This window comes from Trichogramma pretiosum, unplaced genomic scaffold (genome assembly GCF_000599845.2).
Source record: "Trichogramma pretiosum strain Unisexual culture from Peru unplaced genomic scaffold, Tpre_2.0 scaffold5, whole genome shotgun sequence".
In the NCBI taxonomy this organism is placed as follows: Eukaryota; Metazoa; Arthropoda; class Insecta; order Hymenoptera; family Trichogrammatidae; genus Trichogramma; species Trichogramma pretiosum.
Window position 1 is genome coordinate 1,159,311 of NW_019641672.1, and position 16,765 is coordinate 1,176,075.

The following is a 16,765-nucleotide window of genomic DNA, read 5'->3' on the forward strand; positions in this document are numbered from 1 at the left end:
TACTATGTGATTGAAATATTCTATAGACAACTACAATGCGAGCAAATAGAAAGTTTGTAAAAATTTTGAACGGCAAATTTAATCAAGATATATGTATTATGTACAGTTGCGGGGAAAACAATAGGCAGACCGCGAGCGCATCGAATAGCCGCATCGGTGCGTTGCGTTTGCAGCATGTATCAAACAGACAATACAAGGGAGGTCAATGGCCTGATTTAGGCAACACTGCCCTGCACGCGTAGAGATGCAAACTCGCTTCGTATCGGCGAAAACGTTCATTATATCGCGCGTTACTTTTTCCGACGCTGATAAAAGATGCGAAACTATATATAGCGCACATTCATGTATATGTGCAGTTATATGGTTGATAATTAAAAAAAAAAAAAAAAAAGACCTCGATAAGGAAGATTCACGCGGTGCATGGCTCATCTATACACGGTCGCTGATTTATGACTCGTGGTTCGTATCCAATATCGCTGCGTGGCAGACTTTTTTCCCCCGCGACAACACGGTTTATATTTACGGTGCAAAGCGCGCGCATAAAAGAACGTCGACTTTTTAGCGCGACGTGTAAAGTTTACCTTTTTTTTCAACTATATGCGCTCTCACTTATTGGAGGATGTACGGAATATCGAATGCAATTTGCTGCGGCGAGCTCGAAACGCGCCAGCTCGCGAGAGGCTTTTCAGTCAATAATTTCACGTGTATACGTCGACGCGAAATTCATACTCGAGGCCGCGGTGAATTAATTGGCACGGGATAATTAAAAGAAAAGAGGAATGATATTCCAAATGCTCATTCAATACCCGATACGTAAGTGTAAGTGTATACATATATTGCGATATGATTATATAAACTTGTTATCAATCGCGAATGGAATAATAATCTGACTAATTATTAATTAGAGGGCATTAAAATATGGTATAATAATAATGATATGGTTACAAATTTCCCGACAGAAATGAAAAGTTAATTGCATACGGTCTTGCTCTCGCTCGGCACCAAATATACATGCACGCACTATATATATGTGTATAATTTGTATACCGGTCGCGAGATAGTTAGCCGCAATTCGTGTAATGAATGAAAAGCCAGCTATGAGAGACGCCAAATTAAGAGGGGAGAAATTTTCCGAGCAACGGAAATAAGCTATACGTATACGAACGAAAGTTCCGAAATCATCTGAATTCCTCGAGCGTAGCAAACAGCCGGCCGAGAGTTCACGGTCTGTTCGGTAGCTTTTTTTTCGCTTCTTTTTTGTTCTCGTTGTAGTTGTTGTATTTCGTGCTGGTGCTCGAGACTAATGATTAAGCCGCCCACGCGCGCGCGCTTGATTATTTCATTACGTGCCATCACTAATCGTCCGCTATACATCATACACGGACAATGTTCGACACGTGCTAAGCTCCGTATACATGTACGCATGTATACGGAGTGTTCGACGCAACGTATATAATAGGTAAGCTGCCCGAGCGAGACAAGAATCTGCTGTTCTATGCTGCGGTCGAATGCAAATCGCGCGAGCGTAAAAGAAAAGCCGGGAGAAGAATGGAAGAGGAGGAGGGGAGAAAAAAAATAAGAAAAAGAAAGAAGTACGTAAAGATGCGGCTTCGCATGCGGGGCTATCGCAAACGTGCTGGGGCATTTCCGATGAGTAGGTACATGTACTACACCCATACGCACGCACGCGTGGGAAACCCTGACCCGGTTTACACTCGATGTATACGTATACCTGTACAAGCATGCCGTGCAGCTCTTTTTTTGCTCTCTCTCTCTCTCGCTCTCTACCTTGGTTTTAGCCACCCCGTGTAATGTCTTTTTCCGCGTGCTTTGCGGCTGCTGCTGGCGGCTTCGCATAATTAGCACGATTTTCATGTATGTAACGCCTACACACCTGCAGACAGCGGCGAGGTTTTGTGTGTTTTGTGATTTTTTTTTTTTTTTTGCATACACCGACATATTATACGATATAACTTTTTTGTTTTTGTTGCTCCAAGAAAGCATTTACATTTTGCTTGCTTCGCTTCGCTCGCAAGGGAGCTTTGTTGCTTGGACAAAAGCCAGACACTAGTTTGATTATTTTAATCTTGTAAAAGCAACTGCCCTGGCTATATTTAATTGTTTTCATTTAGCAGGGCTCGTTGTGCGAGTAGTTTATGAAAGAGAAAGAGTGAGAGAGAAGGAGTAAATTATTTTTTTAACTCGCCATGTGGAATAAATTTTCAGCATAACGTACTTTTCTTGAAGGTTTTAAAATTTAGAATTTAAATTTATAAAGAAGAAACAAAATAATTAAGGTATGAATGGTAGCACCAAAGAGGCGCGCATTACATATTTATACATCTTGTGCTGTGCTTATGGTGCATCTGTATAGAATCGTATAATGAAAATTTAGAGAAAAGGCCTTCTCATTGGAATAAAACAGACATTGGTGATACACTAAAAATAAATTGAAACATAAGAATGGTGTAAATACCAGAAACTTTAACCACATCCTTTCTTAGCCTGCAACCCATCTGAAACATCATTAGAAAAAAAAAACAATAAGCAACAAAAATGCGTGGCAACGTCAGAAGCTTCTTTCCGCGCTTAGACTTATACAGCAACTAAGCCTGTACGCATATAGTCGTAGCCCAATACTTGTATATTATTAAATATCGCATCAGCTTATAAATTCTATTTGCTCCGAGACTTTCCAGTATTTCACTCCCTAGGGGCAAAATATACTATTGGAAGCCCGGAGAGCTTCAACCCTCTGTGCACACGTAATCAAACAATAGAAATGAGCCTGTATGCTCGCTTCAATGGATGCACATTCAATGCGTGAAACAAAAAAATAATATTCTTGAAACCGGACACGAGGAAATGTTGCAACTAATCAACGACTGAATGCAAAGATATCTTCGACCAACAGCCATCCATAAAATCATTGAAAAAACATAGACATTGAAGATAATCATTTAGTCGGAACACGTATCCATATTCAAAGCTTTAATAGCTCAAGTAGTCGAATCTGGGCGTAAATCATTGGGACTTTTTCCGGTGAAGAAAAAAAAAGAACAGCGACCGCATCTCGTCGACCATACCATATACTTATGAGTTAGGAAATAATACGTCGGCGATGCGTACAGACGTGGATAAACGCGAAACGTGTACATGCGCGACTATCGAAGCGAGAAAAATTTATGTAGCTTTTATAACGTTGCTACGTCGCCGCCACATACCAGGAAGAAAACAAATGCGGCATCCCGAGACACCCTGTGTGTGTTTGTGTGTGTACCTACGTATATTTGCACTATCGCCGCGTTGCATCTTCGCAGGCCTGTACATACATCTACATATATATATAGTTTATACTCGCGGCAACATTTTGCAAGAGACGATGCTCCCAACGGCACGGATGTTGTTGTTGTTGCTGCTGCTGCTGTTGTACACGTATGTGCGCATGCGAGACTTGCTCAACGTTTCGGCTCGACGAGGACTATTATAATGCACTAGCCTGTGGCCGCGCGTTTTTCTCTCCGCTTTTTCCTTTCCTCTCTTTGAAATTGCACTAACTCGAAAAAGAAACTTGCCCGCTCGAAAGTTAAGTGGCATGGGACCGCGGCTGCAGAGCAAGGGACTCGAGACCAAGAATAAAGCGTTCTATAAAAACAATTTTACCGTCGCTGGGAGCTTTTTAAATTTCAAATCTTCAATAAAATAAGTTAAAAACTAAAAACAACAATGAGATTTAAAAATGTTACAGTTGCATTAAACCAACCTGATACTTTTTTGACACGACCTACGGCTAAGCTGTGTCTCTCAGTCCAACTTCTGGCACGAATATCATGAATTGATACTATTAATTTCTATTCACGACTTAATTTTTCAAGAAATAAAGTTATTAAAGAAATTAAGTTATTATTATTTTTTCATTTGATCAGTGGTTAGTGAGAAATAGTTTCAAGTGGATACAAATCACAATGAAAAGAAATAAACTTACACTTTGTTCAAAGCAATACTGATCTACTGCTGCAGAGAACTCTCTTTTATAAAAAAATAAAGTGAACGAGATAATAATTACAGTAAAAAAGTAAAAATTTTCGCCATTTCATTCGATCTGTTTTAAATGACTATCGTTAAACTTACATTGAAGTGATTGACTTGTATTTTTCAACGAATTTTATCTTGATCTCTCCCATATTCAATCGCACTTCAATACGAAATTCATATTTTCGAATTTTCGATGAAAAACGACAAAAGAAAAACAGCCTGGAGCATACATATAGTTGATGGGAGTAATGAATGGTCTCGAGCAAAAAATAAAAATCCCTTGATTATCGTACCTAATGGCGTAAGCTTGCCTTATGATGCAATTTCCGTCCGCTCAAGGTATACGACCAATGCACTCAAATTATCCATCGGCTTTGTTTCCATCGTTAAAGCTCTCGGTTCAGTACTTTCATACCTCCATATTATTCGTACATTTTACGAAAGAAAAAAAGACACTCTGCGAGTGTTGAGTGAGGTCAAAGCGATGCGTAGCATTGGGATTAAATGTTCCATTTGCGATACACGATTTGGGTAATTTGAATTTTATTCCGTCTCCAACTAGGATTCGATATAGAGCTTCGAACGACAACTTTAATCGGCAATATCATGCATCATCGAATGATTTAAATAGAATGTACGGACGATAACGCAAAAAAAACCCCGTTGCCAATACCCGTGTTAACGGATTAATCAGCCGAGATTTTGTTGGAAACTAGTTGAAAGCGATTTACGAAATACTTCCGAACACTTCTTAAATGGTTTTCACGTTCTTACAAAGAATTTCCGAAGCCGATAATAGTTTCTACAAGCTATGCAGCTGCTTTATAGCATGAACGAGCGGGAGGTGTCACCGTGGAAGAGACTTAAGGGCGCCAAGTAGAGATTCCGAGCTAAAGGAACTGCCAATTTTCTTCAATTATTATCCGATCATAGATCTCAATACAATTCGCAGGACTATCGATTTCGTGTAACAGCAAACAATGATAAATTGAAAGCTCTGGAAAATAATAAAATGTGAGCTTTCGCGCAATATTTTGCTGAGGAAATTATAAATTATGAAAATATAAGGCTTGCGATATCGGCAAAAGCTCGATATATAATGACAAGGTGCTCGTCTGCGAACACGCACATGAGTTACGTGTCCACGAGCAAGCACGAAGCTTTTAATAGAGCTATCCGATTCGTGGACGATTTATCACGTTTTATGCCCGGCCAACGGACAGGATACTTATGAAAATCGATGCATAAAGCGAGAGAGAGACACTACGAGTGGTATTAACGTAGGCGCACGTTACAGCTATTACACACTTTCACGACGGCGAGACGTGCGCGGCCTCTCATCGATATTTAACGAGCTTTATTAGCGGCGGACGCGTCGTTCGATCGCCGATCGATGCCCACCTACGATTAAAAGTTTATTTTCCAATGAAAACAAATAAGAGCAAACCATTTTTCGTCCTACAAGTGAAAGAAAAAAAAGGTAGGAGAGACGAGAGTTTATCATCGTCATTATCACGATTACGTATCGCAGTGCATATTTATCCGGCCTAAATAATAGGAGAGAGAGCGCAGAGCAATAACCCCCCCCCCCCCCCCCTCGGTGGATGCCGCGTGATATTTGGCGACGCGATGTGCCAGTGCAGCCTCGGGGGATAGGTGCACGCTTCGCTGAAAATATCGATCCCCCCCGTCCCTTGCTCCCTCGGCTGCTGCTGCTGCTGCTGCTGCTGCTGCTGCACACGAGTCTATGTGTGTATCTATATACGCTGCGATGGACCAATCGACGAGATAACTGTAAATATACACACACGCACGCAATAATCAACAGTGGGCAATCGTGGCCTACCGCAAGCTCGCCAGACGCAGCTGTACATTAATTTCTTTTGCAACTAGAGTATAGACGAACGTTTCAACAATTGGCTCGCAGACGACGTCGACGAATTGGTGGAGGACTCACCTGTCTGGATGCGGCGTGGATACTGCCACTCGCGGCTACGAATCCCAACCTCCTTCTTCTCTAGCATACGTCTTGGGACTCGAGATACGTATAGGCAGTCGGCGGGAGTGATATTATTGTTTATTCAAGCTCTCTCTCTCTCTGTTTGTATTTCCTTGGCTTCTTTTTGGCTATGTCTTGGCGAGTCATATATATACGACACGCACGTGAGTAGGCACACTTGACGCGTGCTCGTCTCGACTGATCTAGATAATACGGTAACGTTGATATACAAAGCTCGTCGAGATTACGCGTTCGTACAATGCGATATTGTTGACGAACGAACGAGCCGAAGCAATCGAGTCCCAACGACGAGTTGTACACACACTCGCGCGTGGATGTATTAACTTTACTATATGTATGTAGCGAGAGATAAGCTGCGCGAAGCCGTGAAGACTGACGCGAGGCGTGACGCGCGTGCAGTCACCGATGCGACCGTACAGGCGCTGCTGCGATGCTGTGCTGCTGCTGACTGCCAGTTTATAAGCTAGCTGCCAGACAGCTCCAGCAGCAGCAGCCCGACCATCTCTCGCGCCTGCGTCTTTCCGACGACCAACCCTCTCCCGTACAGCATCCCTTCCGTATCGTCTGTTGCACGCGTTCGCTGCGTTTGAAATCACTTCTCGAGTTGCGTTGGGGGGTTTTTTTTTTAATGAAAAACATTTTTTTCTCGCAAATCCACTCTGCGAATCTAATTTTAATTGTGAAAAAAGCTTGCGTAAATTTCACTCTAACTTTGATTCAAAGTGAAAAGTATTCTTTCATCCGTTTTTAAAACAATTCTACGCACTAATGTTTATGTACAGATTATTTTTTACTAAAGCTATTATCATACAAAGTCTGAATTCTTAATTATGGCAGCTTTAAGAATTCATTGTTGCAGTAAAGCCGTCGACCGTCGAAATATCACAGATCACACTTTCGTCGCGTCCAATGATCGTTCACTTCTTAGTAGTACAACTGATTGTTCCGAAGATCCAGCCGATCCAGCAGAGCCAAAATTTTCGAGTAAACCATTTCCGGAGCGCTGGGAGCCCACAGAAAGTCAAAGTGATTATAGGTCGAGTCTTGCACCTTGTAAATGCCCATTTTCAGCGGCAGTTGCTCGTAAAAGTGTCTCACGTCCTGTGGGCGAGGAAGAAAATTTTTGTTTCTTTAGATTCGAGGCGCTCGACTAATTCGCGATGTACGCGGCTATACCTCGCCAGGAACGAGCCAGTCGTTCTTCGACCAGAACACGGCGGACGGCACTTGGACCTTGGACAGATCGTACTTGGGCGGCCTGGCCGTTCCGTACACCTCTTGGTTTTTCGCTGGCCCGTAATCGAACTTGCTGAACTCGTTCACGACCATTTGCTGCAGCCAGTGGGTGAACAATTTAACCGAGGTGCCGGCCGGAAAGCTGCTCCATATGTGCGGCAAGAGAGTCTTGAAAGAAAAATTTTAACGAGTTCGTTTAGCGCGACTTTTTCATAAGATTAAGCTTGGATCCACTACTTACCGTGTTTAATTGCGTTGGATTAGGGCCGGCGATTAAAAATAACGGATTGGTGCAGAGAGCTTCTTGCAGTTGACTTTGTTGACAAATGTGCTTGGCCAAGACGTTGAAGATTTTCGCGTGCGGCAAGAACTCGTAAATCCCCAATTTGTAGCATATTTGCTACAACGATCCAATGAGTACGTATTAATTGCGATGCATGAAAATGAGCTTGGAGCTTGAAGCGATAAATAATTACCTGAAACTGTCGCCAGAAAGGGGCCAAGTAGCGCAGCGGTGCCCTCACGTGATACTCATAAGTGGCGGGAGCCAAGCCAATGAAAGCCTTAAACCTCCTGGCGATATCGGGTCGCTCGATAGCCATGACGGAAAAAGTCGATCCGGCCATCGAATGTCCAATGTATACCAAAGGTTGGCCGTTGATTTTCGATATGTGAGTAAACACCGCCGGGTGATCGTACTTTCCTAGCTCCGACCAACTGCGGAGAAAGAGAGAGAGAGAGAGAGAGAGAAAGAGAGAGAAAAAGCGTTGATATGCAAATATTAACGAGCTAATCGAGGCAAACGTTGACAGAGAGAGAAAACTTACGTGAAATTCCAGTAGCGCGGGTCATTGGGCGAGAGGTAGCGATGCTTCCTGGAAAAAGTATTTCCCCTGGCGTTTCCTATCCACACGTCATATCCATTATCGGATAGAATGTAAGCTAAAAATACATACAAGTATATTCATTGTGTCTATGCGAGGTCGCAATTTCCAGTCAATATTGCGCTCGACAATGCGCTGAGGCAAGTATAATTGATACCTAGAGATTTATTTTTCCCGCTAATTAACCAGTCCGCCGAGCTCTCGAGCAGGCCGTGCTGCAAGAATACGGGAGGCGAGTGGACGGATCCGGGAATTCGAAAGACCGTCAAAATGTATCCATCCTCGGTAGTGACCGTGTGGGTTTCCGATGGATAGCCGTCGCGTAAGATAATTTTTGCCTTGGAAAAAACAAACAGAACAATCGATGATAATTTTTTTTCTCCACCAAATTTTTTAGTAAGAAATTCATAAATGATCCGGGTTCTGTATTTTTCTGCTTAAAAACTGTAAACTCCGGTTTTTTATCATCCAGTATTTACCATAAATAGTGAGATTGCTTAGTGAATACTCAATTATATACTTGTTGCAGAACTAGAAATAATCGACATATGTGCGCGGATCATTTAAAATTACATACATTCCTAGATCTTGAATTGGGTTTGTACAAAATCATTTTATCACTTACTCGTTGACTTGGTTTCGACGAGTTTCAAAGTAAATATTAAATTAATGACATTCATATGTCATGTGCAACATGATTTGTATTGAAAAAAAAAAAAAAAAAAATTGGCACTCGAACAATTCTAGTATTTTACGACTTATAAATATTAATAGTGAATTTGCAGGAAAAAACTTAGCCTCACCGGCGATACGTTGCTGTAAGCGCCCGGCGCTTTGGTTGCAACGAAATTGTACCCATTCCCTTGGAAGGACGAAGCGAACGTCCTCGCTGCAAGGCCAGGCGTGAAAAGGCTCTCCGATGTACCAAGTAAATATTGAAGCAGCACTAATAATACTGCCGCCAACGACATTTTTTCTCGACACTATTATCCGACCTTTATTAAAATTACTATCTTGAGGTCTTATTTGAACCAAATTAACACTAAATCTTCGAAGAAAATTCACTCTATTCAACGAGAAAACTAAAAACAAGCTTATATACCTTCTTGCGAATGAAAATTAAAATTTTTATTGTCAATTCGTGAATCGTGTACGACGCGCGCCATAAAAAAAGTGACTCTTTTTTCGCCTTTGCATAACAACTGCTCTCGAGGTACTTTTATACAACCGGCAGCCTCCAACAAACAAAAATTTTCACTCACTCACACGAGCACTGACACATTTTACAGGAGCACACACAAACACTCACACAAAATAACACATAATGCTCCAAAGGTACTCCGTTGTCTGGTGCTGTGCTCCTCTGGTGTGTGTGCACCAAAAGTGAACGTTTTCGGTGGACACTCGTCGTTTAACTGGTTTGCTCGATCGCGATCGTCTTTGTATATTTACTCTTTCTCTCTCTCGGTCTCTCTCTCTCTCTCGCGGGGTGGAGGATAAGATTCAACTCGTCGCGTGTCAGAGAATTTTTTCAAGTAAGAAAAAAAAGGAGCACTGCCTTTTAGAGCGTAATCATGGTCACTTGTAACGGACTTGGAAATAATTACTTTTTTATATCGTAATTCTTTTTTCTCGCGTTTTTGTGTTATGCTTTAACGATTATTACGTTGACCGGCAGCGAGCGCATCGCGCTTGGAAATGGCGTTTAAAATTTTATTTTCAGCTGTAATATATAAATCAACGCGATTAACAACGCGTTGTAAAAACGATGATTTAATCGAATATCACTATGAATATGATCTTTCTCTATTTTAAATAATGTATTCGATGTTTTTTTAATTTTGTCACGATGACGCACCTGTCGTAAAAAACATTCGACGACGATTAATTATTTTTCAAAATTAATTGCGATTCGCGGTTAAATCGGTAGCGAGCAAATAATTATACGGAAAAAAGTGTGAACTAACGATTATCGAGCGCCTATGCGAATTGTTTTATTTCCTACTGCTTATGCCTTGACATATGACAGATTTTGAGCTCCTGCCCGAGAGACAGTTGACGGTAAACTAGAATACCTGGCAGGACAGCTTGGATTTTTTTTATCACAATGCACCGTGACAAAAGGCGTTGGAGAGGCATTTTCACAATCAGGAAACGATTTATGATTTTCTGCCTTGTTTTGATTTCTCAACTTTCATGAAAAATCTGTAACTGTTCCTGTTTTTTTATGGCATTGTAGTATGGATTTTTTTTGTCCGCGTCAGTCACTCAACGAGCATATAGCCTTCATGTGTTGATGAGTTTTATATGTATAAGAAGTCGGTTTATGTCTTTGGCATTTTTTTCTGGGGCATTCGTAATAAGATCTAATGAGTAGTAAACATTTGTCTGTTGGTGCAATTTATTTTTGGTTTCATTTCTTTTCGTCGATACTTTTTTTATTTACATGATGAAATTATGTATTTATTTACATAGATAAATCATTATTGTTAAAAAAAAAACGGACAAAATATGCTACATTTTCCCCTTTTCTAACGGAGTACGTCTATAATATATAAAAATAAGAAAATATAAAACAACATAAGCCAATATTTGCTCTACTTTTCATAAATTTCTAAATTCCTCCATTGTAGCTACTAATTTCTTATAAACTAATTTTGGTGCATCGACCGCCCATAAAAAGTCAAGATGATTGAACTTGGGATAATCAACCTTGTAGTTTATAATCTTATTGGGTAAAGATTTGTACAAGCGTTGCACGTCCTGAAATCAAGAATGATATTAAAGTAACGATAAGTGAGATAAATAAAAAAAAGCATCGTTTTAAAAGAATACTAACGATGGGACTAGCCAACCAATCGTTCTCCGACCAAAAAATGCCCACGGGCACTTGAACTTTCGACAAGTCGTACTGGGGCGGTACGGTACTATTGTATATCTGGAGATTTTTATACTTTCCGTAATCGTATCTCTGAAAATTTCCAGACTTGATTTCTTGCCCGTAGTGAATCAACGTTTTGGTCGACGCTCCAGCCGGAGAATGGCTCAAAATCACCGGCAAAAGGGTCTGAAAAAACAACAGTTCGCATTTTTGATTTGAATATTATTTTTTCTCGTGCATATTATCGTGGCATAACTCACATAATTGAATTGCGAGGCGTCGAAGCCGCAAATCAGGAACAGCGTGTTTGCGCAAATTTTTTCCTCGGAAACGTTGACGTCGCATCCGTGCCTGGCGAAAAATTTCAATAGCCAGTTCTGCGGCAGAAATTCGCCCTCTCCCAGAACTCGGATTATCCACTGCAAGGCATCAGAGGGGCAAATGTATTCAAAAGCGGCGCGCGCACGAAGGGTCGATATATAGTCGATGCGTGTACACACGCGCGATGATTTATGAATGTAAGGCTGGTAAATTTACCTGGATCTCGCTCAAGTAGTACGAGAGTATTCTCACCGGGCTCTTCAAGTGATTCATGAAGGCGATGGGAGCCAAGCTAAACATCGCTTTGACGCTCTTGGCTACGTCGGGACGATCGATCGCCATCGCATAAAACATGGTCGTGCCCATCGAGTGTCCAATGTACATCAGGCTGGCGTTTTTTATTCTCACAATATAATTTATCTCCGCGGGTAAGTCGTACTTGGCCATTTCTTGCCAGCTGTAATAAGCAAGTTATAAAAAAAACGCCTATGTAATGGTTGGTACATCAATGGCATCGGTGAGCGCGAGGTGACATTTTTTTTTATTTTCCCTTACCTAAAATCCCAGTATCTCAAGTCGTGAGTGGTGTAGTTAACGTGGCCATGAGAGTAGGTGTTTCCGCGCGCATTACCCATCCAGACGTCGTAGCCCAGGTCTGACAGAATGAACGCTTCGTAACGATAAAAAAAAAAATATCGTCAAAGTTTGCAAATTTTCAAGTCGACCAATTACGATCTCGTAGTCGCGTTTCCTTTTCAGTTTCGAGGAAGAAATAATCAAGATGGAAAAAGAGTAAAAAAAATACCTAAGCCTTTATTCTTGCCCGGTATAACCCAGTCGGACGAGCTGGCCAGAAGACCGTGTTGGAGAAAAACCGCCGGTCCTCGTCCAGGTATTCGGTGCATCGTCAACAGATAGCCGTCCTCGGTCATTATCACGTGCGCTTCCGACGAGTAGCCTTCCCGTCTAATCATTTCCGGCTGAAAACCACCATTGCCGGATTCGACTTATTATAATTGAAACTTAGTCATCGTAGAGTCAGATTTGCTCTTGAATCACGTTAATATGATACAGTCGGATCTCGCGCGGACGCTTTGTCTCGCTACACACGACGAGTTCGAATTCATCGTCTTTGAAAGAAGAGCTCGGCTTTCGTGTCCCATTATCGAATACTGATTCAGCGCATACGCGCGATAAGGAGCAAATTTCGAAAAAAAATAATTCAAATCGTAACGCTGACGCGCGACGAAAAATTATTTTCTTTATTCTCGCCAAAGTCTCTTCTAAAATCATGTATTCTTGTGAATGAAATAGAAATTCATCTTGATATAAAAGTATTTGTTTTAGAAAATGTTATTTTCTCCAACATTTTTATTTGAAATGAACTTTCTAACGATGCTAAAAAAATTTTAAAACTAAAATCTTGTATAAATTGAGAAGATTTTTCGAAATTTATTTGTTTTTTTTTTTCTTTAAATCGTTGTTTCTCGTTATTATCGATCGCAAGAATTAAAAGGGATCGACGATGATACTCACCGTGGTAAGATCGACATCAGGATTATCTGTGGCCTTGCTGAGCGATTTATAAGTCGGCGGTCTGGCGGTCGCGTCGTCATGGGAGCTTTGCCAAATCAGCTGAAAGGCGTCGACGACTTCGTTGAAGGAGGGAAAATCGCATTTGCCAGGCGAGAGGAAAGCCAGTAGCAGCACTGGCAGCGTCCAGGAGAACACGTGCTTCGAGCAGCGAACACACTCGAATCTCATGTCTGTGCAAATGTCTTCTCGTATTGAGCACGATTGTTTTTGCTCGTCGGATCGTAAAGTTATGTATTACTCTGCACGGTTAAAGCGTTCAAACGCGGGCCCCAATCAGGCCAGTGTCGGCTCGTTTTCGAATGTATTACAGAGTAATGTATGCACACAGGCACTCGGACACTGTAAGAAGCCAAGTGGTAATACGCACGTGTAGCTATTTTAATGGAGGCACAAACGCACGCGACTATTCAACGTCAATTAAACGTCTCAAGCGAATATATTACACGAGCGAACTAACTATGCATGACTCAATTTCTCAACATAACATAGTATGGCAGCAGTAGCCGCAGTGGATTTGAAGGCATGAGGTGGAGAGAGAAAGACAGAGACAGAGAGAGAGAGAAAGAAGTACACCGCGAGAGTCGACGTCTGCTCCAACTATAATGTTGTGTATACTGCGGCTCGTAACCGAGAGACTAACTGCTACTGTTGCTACTGCTGCTACCGATACACACAATCATATATGCGCGCGCATTTTGCGTGACTTTGCGCGTATAATTATAACGACACCGAAAAACCCGACGCAGAAAGTCCATCCTTCGCGGCATTGACAAAGCACGTATCAATTAATTCCTATTTGCTCGTGTGCGATTTATTATATTGTATTGTACTCGCGTGCCCGAGGCGATTTCGATTTGGTTTACATAGGAGCTGCGAGCAGTTAATGTGTGTAAGTTCGCAGCAATTATGAAACTGCATCGCGGATAGTACGTGGGTGACGCTTATAATAAATGATGAGCGGCTTAAAGGGGTCGATTACTCATCGCGCACAGAACCGTGTCAATGTACCTATACCATTAATAAATCTATATAAGACCGATTCCCGACGTTTCTTCGCCGAGCTCCGATAACGATTCGATTTCGCCTATCACTAATCTCATCGTTACGTCAAACGTCATCGAAAGAAATATTTAAAAAAAAAATATTATTAACAACAATCAAGGTGTTCACACATTGCATATATACAAACATTAAATACATGTTTATTCATCGAGTATTTCGTGCAATTTACATTTTTCAGAATTTTTGCATTAATATACATAAAAAAAATGTCATTTCTACGATTAAAATCGATAATCGTCACAGATCCGTGTATTCGACGAATAATGTCAACATTCAAAATTATTATACGAGGCATAAAAATATAAAATATACAAATTGTAGGCTTGACTAGTTGCCTGACTAGCTCTGCGCGCCGAACAAAACACGGTGTGATCCGAGGAATCATCGGTATTTCGCTATCAACGGGAACAGACGCGAGAAGACGAGTTTCGGCGCGTCCCTGCCCCACAGGAAGTCCAAGTGATTGAAGCGAGGATGATCGACCTCCACCGAGGCTATCTTGTTCGGCAGCTGATCGTACAGGCGTTTCACGTCCTAAGAGTTTGAAAATTTCACCTTCAGATTTCGTCGTAAACTTAACGAATCGCGCTTACCTCTGGAATAGCGAGAAAATCGTTCTTGCCCCAGAAGAAGGCGGTGGGCACTTGAATTTTTGAGATATCGTAAGCCGGTGGCTTCTCGTCGTTGTACTTGGCGAGATTCTTCTCCTTTCCGTAGTCGTACATGCGAAAATCCTTCGAGCTGATGCCTTGCGCGTAATGCATCAGAGTCTTTAATGACGTTCCGGCCGGAGTGTGGGACAAGATCAAGGGCAACATCGACTGCAATTATAGAAAGAAAACACAAGACTTGGGTTGAGAGATAAATTTCTTTTGTTTGTTTCGATGAAATCGACTTCGTACCGCGTTGAATTGTTGCGCGTTGAAACCGATCGTCGACATGATTAAATTCTCGCAGATCGTCCGTAAAATCGGTTTATTGCAGACGCAACTGCCCCCGAAATGTAGCCACGGCGATTGTGGCAGAAATTCCCGTCTTCCGTCGATGTTCAAAAACTCCTGTTGATTCATAAACGTATGGAAAAATCGGCATGAATAATGCGTGTCGTATAACAAAATTATGAAGCACAAAATGTCCACTATTTACGTGACGATTTTATGCGCGGAGCACACTTACCTCGATGTTCGTAAGCATACTTCCCAATATTCCAAAGGAACCCTTGATGTGATGAGTGTAGGCGACGGGGGCCAGCGCGAACATGGCTTTGACCTTGGCTGCCGTCTCGGGCTTCTGGCTGGCCATCACGAAGAACTGAGTCGTGCCCATGGAGTGACCGATGTAGAGCAGCCGATCCTTGGTCAAGGCGCTGATGTAGTCGATCTCGGATGGTACGTCATAAATGCCCATCTCGTGCCAGCTATTTTTTTTTAATTATTCATTAAAAATCATCGTTAATCGAGTTATCTTTCTTCTTGCTGTCGTCGCTATTCACCTAAAGTCCCAAAACTCGCTATCCGACTTGGACAGATTCTCGTGATTCTTGGAGTAAGTGTTGCCGCGAGAATTGGCCATCCACACGTCGTAACCATGATCGGCGAGATTAAAGGCTATAACAGTTAAGAGCCCGATCAGGTATAATTAAGCAGATGTTTACGTCCATTCGTCACTTACCCAAACCCTTCTCCTTTCCATTGATTATCCAGACGAAGGAGCTCTCGAGCAGGGCGTGATGCAGCAGTATCGGCGCCGAGCCCTTCTTGCCCGGTATCCTGTGCAGGGCCAAAACGTATCCGTCCTCGGTCTTGACGTAGTGCTCCTCCGCCGGATAGCCGAAACTCTTTATCAGCTCGATCTGGCGCGTCGCGGCATATCGACGAACACACGTCATTGATATATATAAAAAGACGCTTGGTCGCAAATATTTCGCATAACGATACAGTATACTGCGTCGTATAATAGATCGAAATAATACTCACGGTCGTCATGTCTTCTTGGGGATTGCTGCTGCAAAAGATGCTTCGGCTCGGGCCCTGACTCGCAGCGGCTCCTGATTCTCGATCGATTTTGTTGCTGCTGCTCGTGGCGTTGTTGAAACCGTACGGAATGCCAAAGACCACCTTGGCCAAGGCCAGAATGGCCAAGGAGCCGAGGATCGAGCGTTTCTTGATCATCATCGTGTCGAATATCTTCTTGGCCAGTGACGCGGGAACGAACGAGGTGCGCGGATTTACAACAACTGGTGAATCTTGCTCTGCGGCCAGCTGATTTTCAATGAGCATCGAGTACAAGCGACTCAGTGTGACGATGCACTATCGTTGTCGGAGCAGCAGCAACTGCTCGCTCGCATATTATGTTATTATTAATTGCGTCTGGAGCGAGTCGCTCGGGAGAAGAAAGAAAGAGTCGTCGAAGGGGTTAATATTCCACGCGCCGATCTCTTCTGAGCTCGAGCCCAAGCGACCGACCCCGCTTGACAGGCGGAAACAACGCGCAAGACTGAGCGCACGCGACACACGCTCGTATGTACAAGCGGCTATCGTATTCGCGCCCCGATAAATACGAATCAATCTATCGATACACACGCGGTAAATAAGCTAATCGATACGTACGATCTGGCCTGTCTCGGCGTTCGGCTGGATATCGTATTTGTATCGATTATAGTCTATAACTTAGGAGGCAGCCTAGAGAGAGCTCCGAGAAAATGTTCTGCTGCGTTATAGCTGATCGTCG

The 16,765-nt window shown here is 42.4% G+C and overlaps 4 protein-coding genes across 4 annotated transcripts in view; all 4 read right to left on the reverse strand.

Moving 5' to 3' along the window:
* The window catches only part of LOC106650346 (guanine nucleotide exchange factor for Rab-3A-like), a 43,574-nt gene extending 37,107 nt beyond the window's left edge, over positions 1-6,467 (reverse strand). Inside the window, exon 1 of the mRNA XM_014368289.2 lies at positions 5,993-6,467. The gene's annotated coding sequence lies outside the window, so the exon portion shown is untranslated. The remainder of the gene's footprint in view (positions 1-5,992) is intronic.
* A 352-nt stretch (positions 6,468-6,819) lies between these two features.
* On the reverse strand, positions 6,820-9,196 carry LOC106650263 (lipase 3-like). Its single transcript, XM_014368189.2, has 7 exons — positions 8,979-9,196; positions 8,333-8,513; positions 8,119-8,233; positions 7,768-8,008; positions 7,533-7,691; positions 7,232-7,459; positions 6,820-7,156 (listed from the first exon to the last, which is right to left on the reverse strand). Exons 1-7 carry the CDS (start codon positions 9,144-9,146, stop codon positions 6,980-6,982), a joined length of 1,269 nt encoding a protein of 422 aa, XP_014223675.1. The 5' UTR covers positions 9,147-9,196; the 3' UTR covers positions 6,820-6,979.
* Positions 9,197-10,603: 1,407 nt separating this feature from the next.
* LOC106650395 (lipase 3-like) lies at positions 10,604-13,605 on the reverse strand. The gene is made up of 7 exons (XM_014368367.2): positions 12,914-13,605; positions 12,183-12,357; positions 11,933-12,047; positions 11,594-11,834; positions 11,317-11,475; positions 11,015-11,242; positions 10,604-10,938 (listed from the first exon to the last, which is right to left on the reverse strand). Exons 1-7 carry the CDS (start codon positions 13,139-13,141, stop codon positions 10,780-10,782), a joined length of 1,305 nt encoding a protein of 434 aa, XP_014223853.1. The 5' UTR covers positions 13,142-13,605; the 3' UTR covers positions 10,604-10,779.
* Positions 13,606-14,164: 559 nt separating this feature from the next.
* On the reverse strand, positions 14,165-16,590 carry LOC106650409 (lysosomal acid lipase/cholesteryl ester hydrolase-like). The gene is made up of 7 exons (XM_014368386.2): positions 16,012-16,590; positions 15,707-15,887; positions 15,528-15,642; positions 15,212-15,452; positions 14,938-15,093; positions 14,629-14,856; positions 14,165-14,569 (listed from the first exon to the last, which is right to left on the reverse strand). The coding sequence occupies exons 1-7, from the start codon at positions 16,312-16,314 to the stop codon at positions 14,417-14,419; spliced, it is 1,377 nt and encodes a 458-aa protein (XP_014223872.1). The 5' UTR covers positions 16,315-16,590; the 3' UTR covers positions 14,165-14,416.
* Between the last annotated feature and the right edge of the window lie 175 nt (positions 16,591-16,765).

Excerpts from the sequence above, each read along its gene's own strand:
- LOC106650263 (XM_014368189.2), bottom strand. The coding sequence starts at position 9,146 with ATGTCGTTGGCGGCAGTATTATTAGTGCTGCTTCAATATTTACTTGGT. Across the intron at positions 8,234-8,332 it reads CGGGAAAAATAAATCTCTAG|CTTACATTCTATCCGATAAT; the intron begins GTATCAATTATA and ends ATGTATTTTTAG. Across the intron at positions 8,009-8,118 it reads CCGCGCTACTGGAATTTCAC|TTGGTCGGAGCTAGGAAAGT; the intron begins GTAAGTTTTCTC and ends CTTTCTCCGCAG.
- LOC106650395 (XM_014368367.2), bottom strand. The coding sequence starts at position 13,141 with ATGAGATTCGAGTGTGTTCGCTGCTCGAAGCACGTGTTCTCCTGGACG. Across the intron at positions 12,358-12,913 it reads CTGATGTCGATCTTACCACG|CCGGAAATGATTAGACGGGA; the intron begins GTGAGTATCATC and ends GGTGGTTTTCAG. Across the intron at positions 11,243-11,316 it reads ACGCCTCGCAATTCAATTAT|ACCCTTTTGCCGGTGATTTT; the intron begins GTGAGTTATGCC and ends TTGTTTTTTCAG.
- LOC106650409 (XM_014368386.2), bottom strand. The coding sequence starts at position 16,314 with ATGCTCATTGAAAATCAGCTGGCCGCAGAGCAAGATTCACCAGTTGTT. Across the intron at positions 15,643-15,706 it reads TGGAAAGGAGAAGGGTTTGG|CCTTTAATCTCGCCGATCAT; the intron begins GTAAGTGACGAA and ends TAACTGTTATAG. Across the intron at positions 14,857-14,937 it reads ACGCGCAACAATTCAACGCG|TCGATGTTGCCCTTGATCTT; the intron begins GTACGAAGTCGA and ends CTATAATTGCAG.